The 22,673-nt window shown below is 34.0% G+C and overlaps 1 protein-coding gene across 1 annotated transcript; it reads left to right on the top strand.

The window, feature by feature from the left end:
- The first annotated feature begins 7,574 nt into the window (after positions 1–7,574).
- LOC18435586 (peroxidase 51) lies at positions 7,575–14,820 on the top strand. Its single transcript, XM_006845629.3, has 4 exons — positions 7,575–8,106; positions 8,229–8,426; positions 10,510–10,675; positions 14,254–14,820. Exons 1-4 carry the CDS (start codon positions 7,912–7,914, stop codon positions 14,640–14,642), a joined length of 948 nt encoding a protein of 315 aa, XP_006845692.1. The 5' UTR covers positions 7,575–7,911; the 3' UTR covers positions 14,643–14,820.
- The last annotated feature ends 7,853 nt before the right edge of the window (positions 14,821–22,673 follow it).

The following is a 22,673-nucleotide window of genomic DNA, read 5'->3' as shown; positions in this document are numbered from 1 at the left end:
CAATGGTTCATGACCTGATTCCTGGTCCTTTCGGTTTTCTAGCTAGCTTCATCATCATCATAACCTTTTCCTAATTAATTGGGGTCGGCTGTTTTCTAGTTGGCTTGAAAACTCAAAACAGATTTTTGGACATGGTGACTCAAGAAATTGCGAGTAGTCAAGCTTCAAGGAGAACTCCTTGAAAAGTGTGGTGAGACGCTGAGGAAACTACTGTAAGTTAATGGGTGGGAAGAGAAATATTCAAGAAATATTCGTTCTTGAACTTTTGCTGAAGACAGCTAGTCGTGGTCTAGTTGCTCCCCCCCTCTCTCTCTAGACAGTTTCTAGTTGGGGGCATCTTTCTCTCTCATCGAAATGACTGGATCGTATGGGGTCATTTGCATCTTTTCTTAATGACTGGAGCCCATATGGTCCTTAGCATTATTTTTGATGTCTTTGCAGATATTGATTAACATAGTCAACCTCTTGGTTGCGTGGCTAAGGTGTAAGGGCTGCAGCTCAATGTATGAGAGAGAGAGAAGGCTGTGAGGCCGAACCCAAAAAAGAGGAGAGTGAGGGAGAAGGCCGTGAGGCCGAGCTCCGAGAGAGAGAGAGAGAGAGAGAGAGAGAGAGAGAGGGAGAAGGCCGTGAGGCTGAGCCCCGAGAGAGAGAGAGAGAGAGAGAGGGTCATGAGACTTCCCCTCCAAAAGAAAAGGAACATTCTTTTCAATTTAACCATGGGAATTGACATTAAAACTCAAATTTCTGCAATTGCTTTGTCGATTCAAAACCTTGAAATTGTCATATGATTAATATTTACATTGCCTTTAAAAAAATTCTTTAGAAGCTTGTTACCCAAACGACTGTGCCCTATTAAAATAGCATTTGCATGTCCTTTCGGCTTTAAATCAAGCAAACACAAAATTCTCCCTCAATATTTTAAGCCTCTAAACCAAGATAGATTTTTAGGGTTGTCGTGACCGATACTTATGGGGCATAGAATGTTATAATATGGTCCATGCAACTGCATAATGGCCTTCCATCTAGTCCCATGGGTTGGGCCACTTTTGTAGTATTTCCCAATAATGTATTTCATTAATTTTTGTAAGGAAAATATCATTAAGGGTAAAAACGTAGGCAAAGTCATCGAAAAAGAGGCCAAAGATCCAATTAACATTAGATGCTTTATTTTTTTAATTTTTAAGCCTAATTCCTCAAGTTTAGAGAGCTCTGAACAAAGTAGGGACATTTTACTAATTGGACCCACCCTCCCTCGATAGGTGGATATGTTTGCTATTTGGTTGGAGTCTAGATAAAATTTTACTAAAATGCCTTTTTTTTTTTAAGGGTCAATCCTAAATAAGGGAAATTTGGGTATTTTTAGTGATATATTTTGAGGAGGTATTTTAATGAAATAAAAGGAAAAAAAAAGAAAACGTTGAGATGTTTTGACCCAGCACATAATTTTTAGGCGGTTATGAGCCCTTAAATGATATTTTCCACTTTGATTACATCTGACATGTATAGCTGAAATGACAAATGCACACTCTTATTTCACACTATATAGGATATTGATGGAGGTTGGGCATTAGACTTCAGGTCAAAAGTTTAGAAGCATCAAGCATGTAATTTGCCATAGGATGTGTTGTTAAGTTCTAACACTAGAAATTCCATCAAACACCCTCAGATTAATATTTTCGAATAGCGATATATTTTCATCCATTCAAGATTAATAAGTTCAACTTGGTTCCCTTAATCTTGGTAAAGTCTATTTCTTCTTAACCCATCTACAACATGTCATAGAAAGTCTTCTTAGACTAATAAAACGAAAAAATATATTTTCCAGAATTTCAAAAGAAAAACTCTTTTCGTCGAGGTTGGCCCATAAAGATAAACAAAGCTATTGATTTGAAATGACAATTATGTCATCAAATCGAGCCTTGTTATGCTCCTAAAAGCTTGACCAAAGTGATTTGTTATCAGTAAGAATGTTAGTTTTACCAAGGGATATTATCATTGCCGTTGTCATCGTCAATTATAATTTGATAAATTTATGAAAGTTTTACATATATCAATTGCTTAGCATTTTACCCTTTTTCAACTATTCAAGCTCACCTCATGATCAGGCGAAATTTGAAGGGCTTTTTGAAGTTAAATATAAAAATGGCTCATGATTGTAGTGTTTAGATGATTGTCTGGCAAAATTTTGGATCTAAAATCCATCTCCTAGGCGGATTTTAAGAGGGTGGACGCACTATAAAAAAGTGTCATTGGACGCACCTACATCCTAAAGAAAAAAGTACTCATTATCCTTTAGGCCCATGCCTAATAAAGAAAAAAATATAGCCTCACCTTAAAATCTCGTCGAGAAAATACTGTGTAGGAAACTCTTATAATGACTTTAAAATATATTTTTATCGCCAATTATAAAATTTGTAGCTAAAAATGTACAGATCTCGTTGATATATGAACTCTTAAAATGGACAGTCTAGATGATGTTTTATAATATATACTATTTTTAAGATTTGAATTTTTTTTTTTTCGATTTGAAGGTTTCCACCGCTAAAACTTAATTGCAAGTGCTAGGGCTAAAATATCCTGCATGCATGCACACTTCTCAAAACATAAAGACACATTGTATTTACATTCCCAAAATTTTTTGACCCCAATCTATGATTGGCTCTTTGTTGTTGTTAGGATGTCCTTCATTAGAAAAAAATCCTTTTGTTTCTTGGATATCAAATGTAGAGAATGAAGCCCACATGAAATGGCAATATTTTAGTCTGGACGTGCAAATTCGTATTGAAAGCTCTAAATGTAGTTGAGAAAAGCTATCAATATAGATTAAAAAACTCTTATTTTTAATCAGTAGATTAAAAAGTCTTGGGAAGCCTCTAAAGAACCGTACCCAAGGCTGAGGGGACGCCATGTGCAGCTGCAAAATTCATTTACTAATTTAAGGGAGAAAGAGATCACAACTAAACACTGACTTTTTTAGGTCAAGGACACTTAATTCCATATGTGCCCATGTTAAATTATAAAAGAGAGCATAACTACAACTTATATTGGTTACACTTTCATATTCTATCTTTTAGCGTGGTTTCATTGAATGTGGGTGCTTCTACCCTGTTGAAAATGTGTGGAGGTAAAGTTGTCTTCAGGGGTGGCAATCAGGTCGGCTCGACCGCGGGTTGATCAGAATCAGGTCTGGGTTTACGTGTTAGACTCTGTGGGCCGAGTCTGGATCCAAATGATTAGACCCATCCTGGTTCAAGTCTAGGTCCGGCTTGGATCCTAGTGGGTTAGGTCGGGGTTAACCCGACTCTACTCAGTATATATAAGTATCTAGACCTAGACCTGACCCATGGTTGGGTCTGGGTTCAATTAGACCCCAGTCCAATCATAAACCCAATCATAAACCCAAAAAAACAAAAATAAAATAAAGATGAACTAAGAAAATTCAAGCCATCATTTTTTTAAATATAATTTAATCCGTCAATTCTCCACTGAAGTTGACCATCTCATATCTCAAATTTTTTAAAAAAAAAAATCTAAAAAATTTGATCCCTCACGTGCCACACGTGGGGCCACTCAAGCTTGTGTATTTTTTGAACCGGTTATCTTTTCTATTAAAACCCAAAAGTTAATTAAAAAATGGAAAAAGTTTATATAAGGTTGCAACCTTACCTCTATAGCTACGGATGCACCTTAAAAATCCATTGGAAAAGGTAGTTTAATTTTGAAAAGCCCTTTGATTGATCATCTCGACATCGAGATGTGTGACCACAAAAAATAAAAAGATTTTAAGTCTCAGAAATAGTGCATTTTACAACATATTATCTACATCGTTCTTTTTCAAGATTATCATATGTTTATAGATCTACTTGATTTTAGCCATTTTTTAAATTTAAAATTTTATAATTAGATATAAAATAGATTTTGAAATAATCTTAATAATATTTTACATCAAAATTATCTACTATGATAAAATTTGAAGTTGGACCTTACCTCTACAATTACATATGCATCCGTATGCCAACTGCACCCTTAAAAAATTGTTTGACAAAAGGACACAAAGTAAAAAGTCAATCACTACAAATCTCTTTTGAAATTACCGTTGTATTTTGTAAGGAGAACTGAGGAGAAATCATGGTAAAATGAGACCAAAAGAATGGAAATAAAGAAAGTATATAATAAGATTGTTTATTTTTGCTGAAAAATATCGCAATCACTCTTAGCCATTAAATGTAAAATTGGGCAGTTGGGATTGTACTATTAAGGATATTCAGTCCAAAAAAATAATTCTCTCTAATTTTGTACGAAATAATTGGCACAGCGAAAGCCATCCAGTTTAATATCAGACTATAAATAGGCCTTTTGTGATATAATATATAAAAAATTATCAAAATACACCTAGCTTTTCAATAATTTAACAATTTAACCTTTATCAATTATTCCACCTTATGGTCATGCGATTTTGATGAGTATTTGGAAATTAAATTGAATGAGTTAAATAGTTGAATTGAACTCTTAGGTTTATTTTAATAAATTTTCCTATAATATTTTGTATACGAATCTCATATATTCATACCAGTAAAAAGCATAAGAGACATAGAGAGCAGAGTGGGAGCAATTTTTCATAAGAAAGAGAAAATAGAGTGGAAGCAGTTGGCCATGCAAGATATAGTTGGTAATATAACAGTATTACATCTCTTCGAGCAGTTTCCATTAATAAGGAAACAAGGTATCATAAATTAATGTGAGAATTTCTCTCCTTTTCGATTTTAATTTTGCAATCTATTTTTTTCTCTATCTTTTGCTTTTTACTTGTGAAACTACATTGGCCTTAGTAACATTTATCTATAAGAAATACTTTATGTTTTGTTTCATTATTGTAAGTTTTACTGATACTAAATCCAATAACGTCTCTATAAAATATGATAATTTAAAGGGGAATTTATCAAAAGGAGTGCATACTAGGAGACCATTTATCTTTAGTGCAAGGAGGTCACAATTAATCGAAACCATTAGATGCTCAATTGGATGGCTTGGGGTATGTCACGAAGTTCAAATTTTTTTTTGTTGAGTTTTAAGTTTAGTCACAAATACACTTACAACCATCTGATTTAAAATTTGATGAACAAGAATGGTTATGATCTGCTTGTACTAAAAGTAAATGATCGCTTTTTATACTTTTCATTTATCAAAATAGTGATAGATACATTATTTATCACTTTGTATATATTGTTTGATTTAATTTCAAAATATCCATAACAACATAATGACCATGAGTTTGAATAGTCCCAAATGTATAAAATGGTAAACAGTGCAACTCTCGTGGGTATTTGATATATATTCCTATTTTAAAGCTTCTCATTATTATCAACGTAAAATACTATTTCTATAATAACATGTATATAATTTGAAAGGGAAAATTAGTAGTTTGCATTGACAAGAAACATGTTACTTGCTTTAAAACAACTGTAAAATATTGATAAGGCAAATGGGGAGCAGTTTTCAAAAAATAGAAAGTGGGATACATAGGTTAATGCTAGTAGGCATGTATCGATTTTTGATACTTCATATTTGTTGTACAATAGAGTAGGTTAAAAAACTCGGGCTTGGGCCACCACTACCTGAGGACAGGGCAACGTGGGCTTGGGCCACCACTGCCTGAGGATAGGGCCAGGCAGGGCTTGGGCCAAGTCTGAGACAGGGCCCGTGTGGTTCAGCCTGGTCTGGCCCTTTTTTGATCCTTATTTTTTTTTCTTTTGTATACTTTTCACTGTATTTGACTTGGTATTTTAGTAAAATTTTGACACTAGTTGAAACTGCACCGGTAGCATATCTCGAGAAAGACTAGAGACCCCTTATTCTAGAATCATACAAGGTTAATCAGACGCAGTTGTGAGTGATGAAGATAATGTGTTGAACAAAAAAATGTAACTGCATGTATTGACTGAAAGTAGTCACCAGTGGTAACACACTCTTTCAAATCCTCAGTACTCTTTATCAAATTGATGGCATCCACTCTTTTACTTAAACATTTGGATCATTCTGTTGAATGCTATTAAACCCCATTTATTCTATCCTTACGCTCCGGCAAATACATACGAGTCCCTATCCTATCAAATACACTCGGGCAGATGGGAGTAGTTCTATCCATGGCTAATCACCAGGTTGGGTTGGGTTGGGTTGGGTTGGGTGTTTAAGTATTTCTTGAGTCGCATTTGTATATCCACGTACCGTGCCACCAAGCTCTAGAAATCGTCCAACATGTGGCCCGGCCTTGACAGGCCCTATCGGGACGCTGGACTCGAGCTGGCCTAATAGGGACTAGGGCTAGCCCAACTTGGCTCGGTCCGCTGCCACCCCTACAGTAGAGAATGTCATCAACTTTATCATTCATAGAATTTGTAATGGTTTCATGTAACTTTAATAGTTTGAATTATTATTTTCTTGTTCTAATAGAACTTATTCCGTAATAAATAATAAATTAACTTCACGTATTGAAGTCCTTATGATTATTAAGATAAGTCCCTAATATCCCGATAACTATGAAAATCAGAAAATATCTCGATAAAGTTCCCTACAAATAATATCCTGATAATTATTGTTATTTAAGCCCACTGGTCAACTAGAAAAATGTGGGTAGCCTACCACTTCCATTTGAGGAGAAAAAAAAGGAAAAAAGCAAAAATAACTATGCCTCTTCAATTTAGGGGGAGACAGAGACACCACTCCAATTTAGAGAGAGAGAGAGAGAGAGAGGGGGGACGAGAGCAAGATTCTCAAAGAAAAAGCAAGAACACAATGGTCCTTGTTATGCCCATTATTACAATTACAGAAGCAAAGTTGGTGTCATATTTTTAGTCACTTGTTGCTCAATGCTGTAACTTTTTGCCTAATATTATTTTAAGTGATTAGTTAAAGATAAAGTAAAAATTCTTATTAGAAACTTATTAACTATAGTGGACAATAACATATATGACATGGTACATGACATCACACATGTACCATCACACACATAAGAAACATTAATTATTTTTTTAACTATTAATAGAATGCTACTATTTTTTATAAAAATATCAATGTTACCTCTCATAATGACAAAAAATGTCATTACTTCTAAAAATATTGAGTATATTACGAAAAATGATTATCTATAAAGATTTGCAGTATTAAAATCACATTTTTCGACACTATTAGAAGGTGCGTTTTACTTTGATTGTTTAGATCCTTGGCTCTATACGAGCCGCAACCTCTATCTGTTGTATGTAGAGGTCACTATATTTGTTGGCATTTAAATTTCAAAATAGGAAAAATCATTATTAAACTTTATCACTTACTTCCATGTACTTACTTCTATGTACAAAAGATAAACGGTCTCTGTATATACACATACACAACCTCCTCCGTGTACAAGAGTACCCTAACACAGCGCTTCCTACTTGTCCTACATATCATATTTTATTTCCAAATTGTCCTAAATATCAACTTTTACAAGAAGGCCAACTGGATTTTGTTATTGTTAATAAGCGGCCGCGTTAAAACAAGGTTGGTTACTTAAGAGCAACTCTCCCTCCCGCTCTCTCTCTCATTGAATTTCCTACTAAACGGTGACCACCTCAAAATCTCAAACTCCAATCCCTTGAGACCATGCCATTTTCTCAAATAATATTGCACCTTGCTCCATATTTTAATCCATTAATTCATACAATCTGAATTCCAGCTTCAATTTTGAACACTTCAAGATTCTTGACAGGGTGGAACAACCCATTTGCTCTCACCTTCAACTCTATATAATCCCCTCAAAACACCCATTAAAGCCCACACCCCACAAAACCCATTAAACCTCCTATTAGTCAGAGGAACAGGAAAATACGCTTTAGCGAGAGAAACAACAAAAAAACCTTCTTAGTGAGAGAAACAATGGCTAAGTTTTGCCTCTTGTTTCTCCTGGTTCTTCTCCCTCTTGTTTCAGCTCAGCTGAGAAGGAACTTTTACAGTGCAACCTGCCCTAATGTTGAGTTCATAGTGAGAAATGCAGTTACAAGAAAGTTGAGGCAAACATTTGTCACTGCGCCTGCAACTCTTCGTCTCTTCTTCCATGATTGCTTTGTTGAGGCAAGTGAATTTCTCTTTCCTTTAGCCCCATTTTCATGTTTTTTCTCTTATAGGTCTTAAGAGAGAAATCATATTCCCTCCCAAATCACTTGTAATCTGTTTTCATTTCTTGTGAAATTTAGGGGTGCGATGCATCCGTGATGATCGCGTCACCTCGCAATAACGCGGAGAAGGATAGCAGCGACAATCTATCACTTGCAGGCGATGGCTTCGACACAGTGATGCAAGCGAAGGCGGCTGTTGATGCGGTTCCAGGGTGCAGGAACCGGGTCTCGTGTGCTGATATCTTGGCCATGGCCACTAGAGATGTCATCAATATGGTAAACACACAGACACTCTCTCTCTCTAAATTTGAATAACCATTCTCTTATTCTTTCTCATGCACCTCTCTTTCTCTCTCTACCTTTGAATAACCAACCCTCCGTCTCATGCAGCTCTCTTTCTTTCTCTAGTTTTCAATAACCATTCCCTCTTCTCTGTCAAACTTTGAATAACCATCCCCTTTCCCTCTCATTCAGCTTTCTCTCTCTATCTCTTCCCTTTGTTAAAAAACTCTCCCTCTAAAATAATGTACACCTACTCAAAAGTAATCTTCACAACTAATCACCGTGCTTTTATAAGCTAAGGATGCCGGCGATTTTGCTCTCTCTCTCTCTCTCTAACCAAAGCAATAATCCATCATAAACCGAGCACTTGTCCAGTAATCCTCTCTCCCACTCTTTAATCTCTATCTCTCTCCTCTTTCTCTCTCTCTCTCCTCAACTAAGCACCATGGTTCTTATTTTTTAGGTAGGATGCCTTTTATGTGTCTCTCTCTCTCTCCTCAACTATGCACCATACTTCTTATTTTTTTAGCTAGGATGCCTTATCTCTCTCTCTCTAGAATTCAATATGAATGTTTTTGTTTGATTAGGGTGGATACCACTGATTTGGCATTATTTTCGGGGTGTACAGGCTTTCTTTTTCATAGAATAATACCACCTCACACCCTCATGTACAAGAAATCGAATAGGTTTCCTCTTCTTATTCTCCAACAAAAAAGAATGGGAATTTTACGCACGAAGCGGGTAAATGACTAAAATTTGACTATTTGGGTTATGAATTTGGTAATTTTATTGCAGTGTAAAATGACTAAAATTTGATTCTATGGTTCATAAGGTTGGTAACTTTATTGCAAGGTTCTATTATCTCATTTTTATCACGAAAAATTATAGATACCCCTCGAATGTATTTTATAGATATCCAACCCTCAATATTTTTTATATCACACCATTAACTCAATTTCTGTTTTTTTTTGTTTTTACCCTAATCAAAAAATTACTATGTTAAAAACTAAACTACCCTTTCAATCCTGTCTCTCTCCCTTCCCGCCTGAAATCTATCTCTTTCTGCCCGATATATCTCTCTCTTCCCCGCACGATGTCAATCTATCTCTGTCCACCTGAAATGGAAAAGTGTGGTCCGGCACTAAAGTGTGTAGGACCGATAGTGAGGCTTTTGGAATTTGAAGCCAGAATTCGGTTCGACACACCAAATTTTTTTTATTGCTTTTTCCACGGCCTGACAAGAAATATACCGAACCGAAAGAACATAGCAAGAAATGTACTGGACTTGCTTGTAGTTAGGAGGAAGAAACCGCTCCGACACATTTTCTGCTGAACCGCATTTTTTGCTAAGTACTTCCAGTCCAGCACATTTCTTGTCGGAACGGATTATGACTTCAAATTCCAAAAGCCTCACTACCAGTTCGGCATGATTTTGTGTCGGACCGTACTTTCCCATTTCAAAGAGAGAGAGAACCTTACAATAGTTGGGCAGCTATAATGAATAATAATATAGGTAGAATCTTAACTGTCAAATCTTCATCATGTGGTTCCAAATGCATATTACCATATGAATTTTAAGATGAAATTTCGGGTATATATACCTAACACTATTGTGCACCATATAAATATATAAAAAAACTATTTTCAATCATTTAAAATGGCCAAATTACCCCCATTATTTTTTAGGGGTATTTTGCTCATTTTATATTTTGGAAGAATATTTTTTAATTGTGAGTGATATTTTTTGGTGCACACGTCTAAAATTTCATTATAATATGATTTCTAGAAAAAAATATTAAAATTCATATAGTAATATGCATTCTGAATCACCTGATAAAAATCTAATGGCTCCCATTCCACCTATATTACTATTCATTATAGTAGTCCAGCTATTATTAGCTATATATATATATATATATATATATATATATATATATATATATATATATATATATATATATATATACCCTCGCTTATTCATCAATTGCATTCTCTCTCTAAAAATGAAAAAAAGCAAATTGCTCTCTCTCTCTAGAAATGAAAGAATTTTAGCCCTAAATTGAATGGTTTTACACAGGCAGGTGGGCCTTTCTACAATGTTGAATTAGGAAGGCGAGATGGGAGGATATCCTCAGCTAGCAGGGTGGGTGGGAAATTGCCTCAACCCTCTTTCAATTTGAATCAGCTCAATTTCATGTTTGCTTCTCAAGGTCTTAATCAAACTGACATGATTGCACTTTCAGGTAAACTTTCAAACACCTGCTTCAATTTTTCCTCTTCATTCTCTTTCTAGGTTCTAGTCTTGTTTGGCCAACTCTTTAGACGGTTTGGCTGCTCAAATTGAGAGAGAGAGAGAGAGACATCCCATTTCACCTTAAAATGCAGAGAGAGAGACCCATTTCACCTTCAAATGTAGAAAGAGACCCATTTCACCTTAAAATGGAGAGAGAGACCCATACCATTTCACTTTAAAATGTAGAGAGAGAGACCCGTTCACCATACAATGGAGAGAGAGACCCATTTCACCTTAAAATTAGAGAGAGAGAGAGAAAGAGAAAGAGAAAGAGAAAGAGAGAGGCCAATTTCATGCAAGAGGGTTTACATGGGCTGCAAGTGGTTTGGTTTAATATTAAATAACTTTACGATTTTAGAATAAAATAAGGTTTTCCATGCCATTTTACAACTGGTTTTAAGTTAATCCACCATTAAAATATGGAAGGAGTTGTTATGATTTACTCCTTGATTTCCTTAATGCAGAAATTCTCAAACAAAGATTGCGACTTTAGTTCTCAATTTATTTTATTTACAGAAGTGATTAAATTGTAATTTAGTGCACATGGAATCTAAATTTCTGTTTAGCACAATAAAGGGCATTATTTATAGTGTAGACTGGTGTTTTAAAGCCTAGACTGTGGGGTGGATCATTCATCCCAAGATCAATGTTGGATTGATGGATTGGCGATGCAAATCGATCTGACTCGATAATCTAAAAAATATTAAAAATTTATAAAATAGAATAAAAATTGAAATGGAGATTTATGGAATGGAATCTAGAGGGCCTAAAAAATATCAGATATGATTAAATAAAGTAAAAAAATATAAATGGGGTTTCTAGGAGCGGAAGAGGGTTGAGACCATACCATCTCATAACTACTTTGATCGCGATCAATTCCCATCCAGATAGGTGATTGAGATAAAAAATTGTCAGGTTTTAAAATAGGGTGTGGTTTCTATAATGTTGCAACCTTAAACAATCTAATTACGGCGCACCTCCAAATTTTATCATAACATGTAATTTTGGTGTACAAAATTATTAGGATCATCTCAAAATTTATTTTCATATCTTACTATAAAATTTTAAAATAAAAAAATGGTTAAAATCAAGTAGATCTATAAACATATGAAAATCTTCAAAATAGACGGTCTAGATAATCTGTTGCAAGATGTACTATTTATGAGACGCAAAATCTTTTTTTTATAAATTTATATATCTCGATATCGAGATGATCAATTAGATAGTTGTTCAACATTAAAATAATTTTTTTCGATGGATTTTTGAGGTGCATCTGTAATAATTCTACATTTAAAAGTTGCAACCATATATAAACTTTTTCTTTTAAAATATTGGTGTAAACAAATGAATAAATCATTGGACTGTACTTGATTTCGGAGTTACTGCTCTTCTCAATCCAATTCCGTATTCGACGGTCACGCAAAGACTTCTTAAATACAACCATGTGATCGTGCCTCTAAGTCATTCTATTAATGTAATACTTTTAATGTTATTGACTTTTATTTTTTTTAGTATATACTATAAAAAAATGACAAAATGTAGTATGATCCTTATCGCGGCTGGACCGGACTGCCTAATCAGGCCACCGTTCAGTGCATAAGTCTGATTTAAAGAAAACATGAGAATTTGTTAAAAACTTAACATTTGACCTGATGAACTAACTGTTTTGATTTATTGGACTAACTAAGCAAAATGAGAATATATTTTATATTTTAAACTACTTTTCTTATTTTTCTTTTTTCTTTAAAAAATATCGTCCATTATTGAGTTTAATTAGTAGTGAGTTGGGCTTTGACTGGACCATAAGTTAACTGGTTCAATGGCTAGTTCGGTTTTAATAATAATGATTCATATGGACAACATGGTCATGTTGGATGGGTTGGATGGTGATACGGAGACCGTCAGGTACAAATGAGCAAGATCCAGTTTCTCATCACCATTTGACCAATTGATTGATTGGACGGTGATAGCCTTATGGTCTGTTTTCTATCATATCCATATATGAAGCACACCACACCAAAGCAGTAAATCTAAACTGAGAGGCTCTAAGCAGCTCTCTGACCTGAAGATACAACCTAAAGGGCCTTTTATAGGCCTCGGATTTCAAATCCGGATTTCAAAATAAAATAAGCAAACAGGGTCACGTGAACCCATGTGGATACAATGTAAAGTGGCTGACATGAATAGTGACAATATTGTGACACGTGGCCGACATGTACGGTGACATGATCTTTATCTTGAACAGTGATATGATCCTATCTTGAACGATGATGGATCATATTGTAATACAACGAAAAGAAAAAAGATTTCTAAATCAATCAATTGGGTTTGTATAGTATGATCCATATGGATCATAATAACTTAATGATCTCCATCCCATCAATGGGTTACATGGAAATGGCGTGGGGCCTTGGCGGTAGTATTGCCAAGTCCTATGATGAGGTCTCTAACTTCATTCTCATCAGGGCCCAAATACCTACAGCATTACCAACAAAATAAAACTTTTTTTTTTTTTTTTAATACAATTTTAATGAGGATGAAGTTTCTATAGGGCCTAAGCTCTATGAAATAAAATAAAACCTCACCTCAAATCCTCACCTAGGAAGTACTTTGTGCATCAGAAATATTTATAATGGTTCCAAAATCAATTTCCAACACCAACAATAAAATTTGAAACTCAAAAAAAGGTACATCTAATTAACACTTATTTTATGGTGAAAAGGAAAGTTTAGATGATTTGTTACAATATATGCTATTTTTAGAACTTAAAATCCTAAATTTTGTTTCACAACCATAATGTTCAAGTTTAGATGATCGATTTAAAGATTTTTCAATACTTGAATTGCAATTTTTGATGAGTTATGAGGTGCGGCTTTAATTATTTTGATAAGACTACAGCCCTATCAAACCATTTTCCTTTTAATAAAGGGTGCGGTTTGTATAGAGCCGAGGCTTTAAACAATCAAAGTAAAGCACATCTTCAGATAGTGTCGAGAAATATGGTTTCAATAATGGAAATCTTTGTGATAGCTTTAAAATATATTTTCATCTTTAACTATAAAATTTAAAGTTTAAAAAATAGTGTAGATCGAGCAGATCTATAAAAACTTGAAAATCTTGAAAATTGATGGTCGAAAAATTTTTGTTTGGAGGCACCTGTTATTACTGATAATTTATCACCGGAAAAAATGAATTTTAAGTTTTGAAAATAGTACATCTTGTAACACATTTTTGGTCCGTCAATTTTCAAGATTTTTATAAAATCTACTCAATTTACACTATTTTTGAAGTTTTAAATTTTATAATTGAAGATGAAAATATATTTTAAAGCCATCACAAATACTTTTAGTATTGAAACCACATTTTTTGACACTATATAAAGTTGTGGTTTACTTTGATTGTTTAGAACCTCGGCTCTATACAAACCGTACCCCTTCCCATAGCAATATTTCCTTAAAGCTTCTGCCCTAAGGGTCTGTTTGAAGGCATCTGTTATCACATATAATTTATTGTTGCAATCAATTACAGGTGCGCACACCATTGGCGTCTCTCACTGTACTCGAATCACAAATCGCATTTTCAACTTCGATCCAACCCTAAACAGGAACTATGCGATGCAATTGCAACAAATGTGCCCGAGAAATGTCGACCCGACGATCGCCATTAACATGGATCCAAACACCCCGAGAACCTTCGATAACATCTATTTCAAGAATTTACAACAAGGAATGGGTCTCTTCTCTTCAGATCAAGTTCTCTTTACTGATCCGCGATCACGAGCAACTGTGAATCAATTTGCAGCTAATAAACAAGCCTTTGAACAAGCTTTTGTGGCAGCCATTACTAAACTTGGGAGAGTTGGGGTCAAGACTGGGAATCAAGGTGAGATCAGGAGGGATTGTAGTAGATTTAATTGAGTGGGGGGTGTTGAATTTAATGTGCACTTTTGTGGAGAAATTTTTGGATTTTTTTAGTGAGAAAGATGAATGAGGAGAGTTTCTGATGTACTCATCATGTACAATAAGGTGTGGTTTATGTTGTTGAGCAATGGGCATTTTGGTGAATAAAACTTGATCCCTCTTTTGTTTGTGACAAGATTGCTTACTTTTTATTCACTAAAAGAAATTACAATACATTCATCAAAATAAAACAGATGAAACTAGCAACGAATCCAAGGAGACATCTTTCTTCGCTAATTCATCTGCAATCCCATTCGCCTCCCTATACACATGAAAAAGACCAAGACGATGTTAAATCCATAACCTGCAACGACATGAATCTAAAACACCAAGGTGGTCTCTCTCTCCTCTCCACCCTTCCTCCCCAGTCGCATATTAAGTCGTATCATTTAACCCCTAGTTTACATGCTGATGTATGTTTTTGGTCGCCATTAATAATGTACTTATGTGTGAGGTAGCCATTGTTGGATTTGGTGCAATTCAAACTTATCTAGATAAGAAAATCTCGTATTATGTGGGATTAAAATATTCTCATATTACATGGGATTGAGATATTTTCTTATTAGGTAAGATTGATGTTGATATTTGATAAGTTTCCTAAATGAAATAAAAAAAAAAAAAACAATAGGATTCTTGGATATATCTTTTGGTCTTTTGCGATATATGTAACATCAATATGAAGTTTTTTATTTAGTGTGATTCCTATTCTTATATATAGGATGAAAGTGTAGAGAATTAGTGTGCTCTAGTTGGGTTACCATATGGGAATGGTGATTTTTTTAGAGAGAGAAGGGGGTTAGGTCTTTCTGTGCATAAGATGTAATTTCCTCTTAAGAAAAAGAGCTTCATATAGAGAGAAACATTGTAATTATATATGGAGAGAAACATTGTGATTATACATGTACCTCATAAAGATTGAGAGGGTTTTTTTTCGTAAAGAAGCGGTTCTGATGAAGATTTTGGGTTGTTTTCCTTTTTAGTTAGAGAGAAAGCCAGTTTTTCATTGCTCTCGTGTATCTATCTAGTGTTGTCGGTAATAATCTCTAGAAGTAAAGAGAAAGAATGAATATTGGTTTTAAAGGGTTTGCTCGACTCGGTTTTTATCGAGGGTTATAGAGGTAACTTTATGTTCAAAAATATTTGATGAAACTTTCATTGGTAAAGTGGATTTCAATTTACCGTGCCTGTGGATGTAGCCTTTTGAAGTAAACCACGTAAATATTTGTGTTCTTGTTTCATGTTTTATTTCATGTATTTTATCTGCAAAATATCAAACCGTCTTATTTATCAAAAAGCAATCCGTTGGGTTTAAAGCTTCCGCTCACATCGGTCATGACATTCTTCATGGGTAGTTTTACAGGAGAATGTCACGGGTAGTTTTATAGGAGTTTAGGAATGCCTCAAGGATAGTTGATTAGGATAGTGGAGCGCCACAATGTGTCATCATGAGTTTCATTAGATTAAAAAACCCCCTTAACTGAACTACTAAAAACAAAAAAAGGAAAAAAAAGTTTTATAGAAGCCCTTTTATTTTAACTCACATTGAGAATAACAGTGAATTATGGAATCATGTCATAAAAGCTACCAACTCAATGTGTCTAGCAAGTAATCTTCTAATGTTTGATTAAGGTCAAGAGAGCCAGGCAATGAAGATATATTCGTAGTAAGGCTGAGAATAGATTAAGTCTAGATTTGGTGGACCTAGACACAAACCTCAGCCATTTAACTAAAGAAGAAGTTTATATATAGTTGAGGCTCTAAACAATCAAATTAGAGCCCACCTCAAAAAATTTACTAGAAGATGTTGCTTTGATGCTCAAATATCTTCAAATTGATCATCTCGGCATCAAGATGAATACACATGAGAAAAAAATAGATTTCAAGTTTTGGAAATAGTGCATCATGTAATGCATTTTTGGACTGTCAATCTTCAAGATTTCATAGATCTGCTTAATCTACTATTTTGGAAGCTTTAAATTTTATAATTAAATATGAAAATATATTTTAAGGGTATCACAAAGATTTCCAGTATTGAAACTACATTTTTCGACACTATTTAAAGGTGCACTTTACTTTGATTGTTTAGACTTTCGAGCTCTATACAAACCACACCCTTTAATTAAAGCATCGATCGGGTCCTAACCCGACCTATTTAGCTAAAAGGTGCAGTTGGAATACGAATGCATCCATAGGTGTAGAGGTAAGGTGTGCCTTCAAATTTTTATCATGGTATATAATTTTGATGTAAAATATTCTTAGGATTATCTCAAAATTTATTTTTATTTCTAATTATAAATTTTTAAATTTTAAAAATGGTTAAAATTAAGTAGATCTATAAACATATGAAAATATTAAAAATGGACGGTGTAGATAATATGTTGTAAAATGCACTATTTCTGAGACTTAAAAATCTTTTTATTTTTCATAGTCATATATCTTGATGTCGAGATGATCTATCAAATGGTCTTTCAACATTAAAACTACCTTTTCCGATGGATTTTTGAGGGGCATCCGTAGTTCTACATTATAAAGTTGCATCCTTATATAAACTTTTTCCTTAGCTAAATGGTGTACGTGGTCTTGGATGGGATGGGCTTGATCTAGTCCAATGGGTTTCCTAACTATTGGTTGTGGGTACTTGATTAGCCGGAGTGGACGATATCAACTATCATCAATGAAAGTGGAAAAAAAAAAAGAACAGTACTCGTGATTAAATCGTGTGTCCAAATTGGGTTACGTTCAGTTCAGGCTAGCCATGTCTCGAGCCTGGCCTAGAACAATGTGTGGTACGCCTAGACTTGACCCAGGCCCAAATTCATGATAACTGGGGCAAGCCCGTCAAAACATCCACGGTCTGGCCGAAGTTCATTAATAGCCCTACCCATGGGGAGCATACGGTAGCAAGTTCCCCTTAATTAGCATCCTATCCGTTGGCTTGTGGAGATAGAAGTGGCAACAGTTTCAATCGTTGGTTAGCCAAGCCCAACAAAAAATGAAGCTTCAACCTCAAACCTATACAACTTTGTTTTATGGGGTCACTCTGTGGGCAATTTCTGGATATGTCGAGTAGGTGCAACCTGTTTAGGGAAAAATCAAGAACACGGGAAAACAATTGCTTTTATTCTTCACCTTTAGGAGGTTTTGGAGCGTTTTGCAGTTTTTCCCAAATAAATAGGGCCGGACTTAGACGTGTTATAATAACTAGAATACCATAATATATCTCGGGTTCGGTGGTCCGCATATAGGGGCGGCAAAAGGTTGGGTCAGCTTGGACTCGAATCCAGACCCAAATAGTAATCTAATCCAGGTTTTGGCCCTGGGCCCGACTCGGGTTCAAAAGTTGGACCCATATCCATACTAGTCGGGTCCATTGCCACCCTCACTATACGTTTTTTTATTTTATTTTTTGCCATTTTTTTACCGTTATATACCCATATTATTGGCAAAAAGGTATTACTTGCCTTTAGATTTAAGCCGTCTGATTTGTCGTTTAATAGCTAAAGATGACTACAAATTATTATGGTCTATGATCCTTAATACACCCAAACGAATAGGGCTTGAAGGATTTTATCTCCAAAAGTTTACAGGTAAGGGCCGGGTCCAAATGTTGGACCCATAACCAGACCCATGTTGGCTATACCTGGTGGGTCCCAGATCAAGTCCGGGTCCATTGCTACCTAGGCATGTTTGTTTCTCACAAAAACACTTTTTATGGGGCACGATAAAGTTTGTCCACCAAGAGAGCTTTTCCATCCTGTTCTGGTGGTAGCATCCTCTCACTCTAATCACTATGTTGTGGTTTTCATTCTGACACCACCCCACTAACAGTTTAAAAAAACTAACTCCTAAACTATTTGAAAAAAATTGATAGGGTCATATCTTTCTCAATTAATTACCCAAAAAAAAAAAAGAAAAAAAAAGAGCTTTTTCGTTAGCTTGAGAAACTGCATTCACACCTAAATATGTATTATTGAAGTTGCTTTCTCATAAAAATACATGGAGCGCTCGTGAAAAGCTGGGGAAGCACTTTCCCAGCTGCAACAACAACTATAACTTCCATCGAAAAGAAACATGGGAACTTGGTACTCGAGCTAGAAAAACTTTCTATCCTATGAAACAAATATGCCCTTAATTTCTTTAGTTTTAAGACTTACAATGTTTCGCGGAAAAATGTTTGGTAGCTTCCGCACCTGATTTCTCCATCATTTTGGACGGTTGATGACCCAAAACTAGTGTTATTAGGATTGTGCTGGATGTTGAAATGAGATTATTGGGTTAAGTCAAAATCGATTCAATCACTGATTAAACTAGTTTGAATAAATACAAGAAAAAAAAGAAAAAGAAAAAAAAAATTCGATAGAATAGTTTTAAAATATAAGATATATTAAAAGGGAGAGGCTTCTATGCTTTCTTTACACCATAGAAGTTATATCCTCCCCCTACCATCCAGCCATCCAATTTTGATAAAGAGAGCCACTCATCGTTTGATCTTAGATTTGACTTCTCAAAGTATTTTATTTTTATTTTTTTTATACAAATTATATGAATTTAAAATTTGGTACATGCCATCTTCTCATTAGGGCGCACCTATAAAAAATATTAAAAATAATTTTTTGATAAAATATAATGATCAAAATATCCCTTGAAACTTTCAAGGGTATTTTGGATATTTTATTTTATTGAAAATATTTTTTTTACATTTTTCGCTAGTGCAAGTTTAATAGAGGCATGGACGTCCAAAATTTGATGTCAAAATAATTTATAGTTAAAAATTTAAAAATAAATAGTGTAGAGACGTGACATTATGATTGGGATAATCTTAGCCCTCCATTCATAATGGATGGTTGGATAAAGGGGATGTTAGAACTTCTATATTGTAGGGGAAGCATAGAAAGCTTGCCCATATTAAAAGAATTTGCCAAACTTCATTTAGCTTGTCGAATTGGTAAAAAATCTCTAGTTCGACTAATCAACATTGATTTTGATCGGTTTTGACCAAACGTAGCTTTTATTTTGGACTTAGAGCCGTCAAAGCCGTGGTCGGCACTTTGACTGGTCGAACTACCAGTTAAGTCTGGTCTTCATAACTATGCCCAAAACTTTGCAAATTCATTTATTCTCTCAAGAACAAATTTCAGGCAATAAAAGCAAAAAAAGATTTAGAATCCTCAGAATGTTCACTACCATCTTAACTTCTCATCTAGACCATCCATCTTAGTGGACATTTTGAACACATTTGGAGCTTTCTAGGAGCTCCAAAACCATGTTTCATGGCAAAAATTGATTTTTAGGCGGTTTTTCTTCTAAATCCTTCCAAAACATGGAGTTTTCAGATAATTTTTTTATCTTTTTCGGACCTTTATGCTGTCTTTGGGATTTTTTACCCAAGTTTTTAAAAAATAGATCAAGTGGTCAAAACCTGCTGCAAGGTTGTGTTTAGACCATTATGTTCACTATGATGGATTTCTGAGGAATCTTAAGCTCAATATAGTAAAACGTTGCAAAATTGATCTCGATGTATTAGTTTGAGAAACTTTAGATCATGCATATCCCCTAATTAGGCGTTTTGAGAAAGTTTAGATAATGCATATCCCCCTAATTAGACGTTTTGGCCTAGGTTTTAAAGCTCAGCTGAGTCAACTCAGACTCGCACCTTGTAGGGCGTTAAAGCTATTTGTTTGACTTTAATTTTTAAATATATACTCTTTTTATTCTAATGAACAAGCATAAAAAAGCAAAATTTAAAAACTTATTTTAAAAAGCATTTTTTTAGCACAATTAATATAGGCTGTCAATTTTAGTGTGATGCTTAGATCTAGACCTTATAAGGATTTTTGCCCTTTTTTAATTTTTTAGATAGCTTTATTATCATTAGATTAACAATATTAAAAAAAAAAAATTTAATTTTGAATTCGTAAAAGCTTAGATCTTAAAATTACCAAATGAACAATCTAGACTCGTTGTTGGAGGGGATTCATTTTGACCATATCTGAAGTGCAAATTGAATTTTAATTTTTTTTAAGCTTGATTATTGGGATGAAGAGAGTATGTGAACAAAAATTCGGGTCAAACAAATGCCACAAATATGGCTTTCCATATGTGTAGTTTCATTATATTACAATGACACAATGACATGGAGTCATTCTCCTGTATATTTGACTAAATTAATATATAAATATTTTATATAATCGTGATGTCTTTTATGATGATTTGTGAGTTTTTCTAATGTACACTATACTTTTCTATTTTCCCCCTTTTTGGATTTTTCTGAATTATTTCTAGCTATAAATCTTTTTCTTTCTTCCAAATTTCACATTTTATGTATTTCTTCCTTCTTTTTTGGATTTGTAATTTTGTTTAATTTACTTTCTTTATTTTATTTCCATGTTTTAGATTCACCTCCAGCTGGCTTGATTTTATAAAACGAATAGGGGTGATTGTGATTTTATGTATAAAAAATAAATGGTCTTATTCTATACTTTTCTTTTAAATTTTTTTATGCATCTTTTGATACAATGAATATGTTGTTCAGTATTAACTAGGAAAATATTTAATCACAACCTTATTATAAGTTATTAGAAAGACAAAAGAAAATAACAAGCTTATATATATATATAACACTACAACCACTTTTCATTTTTCTCCTCTTTAGTTTAAAATTGTTCAAATCTTTCATATTTTCCCTTTGTTTCTTACAATGGTTTAAAAAACGGATCGATGACGCGGATCGGGTTTCCAAAAACCGATCCGGATCGACGAATCAGCCATCCGAATCGGGAATCGGGTGAATCGGTCAGAATAAAGCTTAAAAAAAATCCGAAAAAATTATTAAAATTCATTATAAATATTGTTTTTTAGGAATTCAATAAGAAATGAGGGTACTCCATTAAAAATTTTCATGTTTTTGAATGAATATGCGAATATTGATATGTTCTTTCCCTGCATGAACCGCCATTCAGCATTTAATTTACATCACACAAAAGGATAAACATATAATTATCATGGAATAAGTATATCAACATACATGGACTACAATAAAGCATAAAATTAATAACATATGATCTACAAATAAAATGATAGACGACGTTATTGTTCTTCTTGGTCACGCTGGTGCCATTGATTGAATTCGTTTAACAATTCATTGATTCGATCAAAAAACGAATCATCGATATTAGCAAACGTCTGACTATTCCCAAATCCCTGAGTGTTAATGTTTTGTTGTGTTTCCAATCTAAAATCTCCGAAGATTGTCCATCCTTCATGCTCACCTGCACTGTCGTGCTCATCCTTACATTGTTGCTGTTGGGACTCGATATGTGAATAATATGGCCGGGATAGGGTGGCCTCTGAATCATCATCTCTCTCATTTTCTCTTTGAATAATATGCATTAAAAAAAAAAAAAACAAATTTTCAAAAAAATCGATCATGGATTAAAAAAAAAAAATCACAAATTTTCAAAAAATTCAATCATGGATTACCAAAAATTCGATCATCGATTACATAAAATTCGATCATGGATTACAAAAAAAAACAAAAAATTCAATCGTGGATTACAAAAAAAGAAAAAAACAATTCGATCATGGATTACAAAAAATTCAATCATGGATTACAAAAAACTCTATCATGGGTTACAAAAAAAGCAAAAAACAAAAAATTCGATCATGGATTACAAAAAAAAAACAAACACTTCGATCATGGATTACAAAAAAAAAACAAACATTTCGATCATGTATTACAAAACATTCGATCATGGATTACAAAAAATTCTATCATGGGTTACAAAAAAAATAAAAAAAACAAAAAATTCGATCATGGATTACAAAAAATTCTATCATGGGTTACCAAAAAAAAAAAAAAACAAAAAATTCGATCATGGATTACAAAAAAAAAAAAACAATTCGATCATGGATTACAAAAAAATCGATCAAGTATTACAAAAAAAATCTATTATGGGTTAAAAAAAAAAAAAAAAAATCCATACGGAACTC

This window comes from Amborella trichopoda, chromosome 12 (assembly GCF_054954075.1).
Source record: "Amborella trichopoda isolate Santa Cruz 75 chromosome 12, AtrichopodaSantaCruz75HAP2 v2.0, whole genome shotgun sequence".
NCBI classification, from domain to species: domain Eukaryota; kingdom Viridiplantae; phylum Streptophyta; class Magnoliopsida; order Amborellales; family Amborellaceae; genus Amborella; species Amborella trichopoda.
This window is presented reverse-complemented; position numbering and strand designations above follow the sequence as displayed.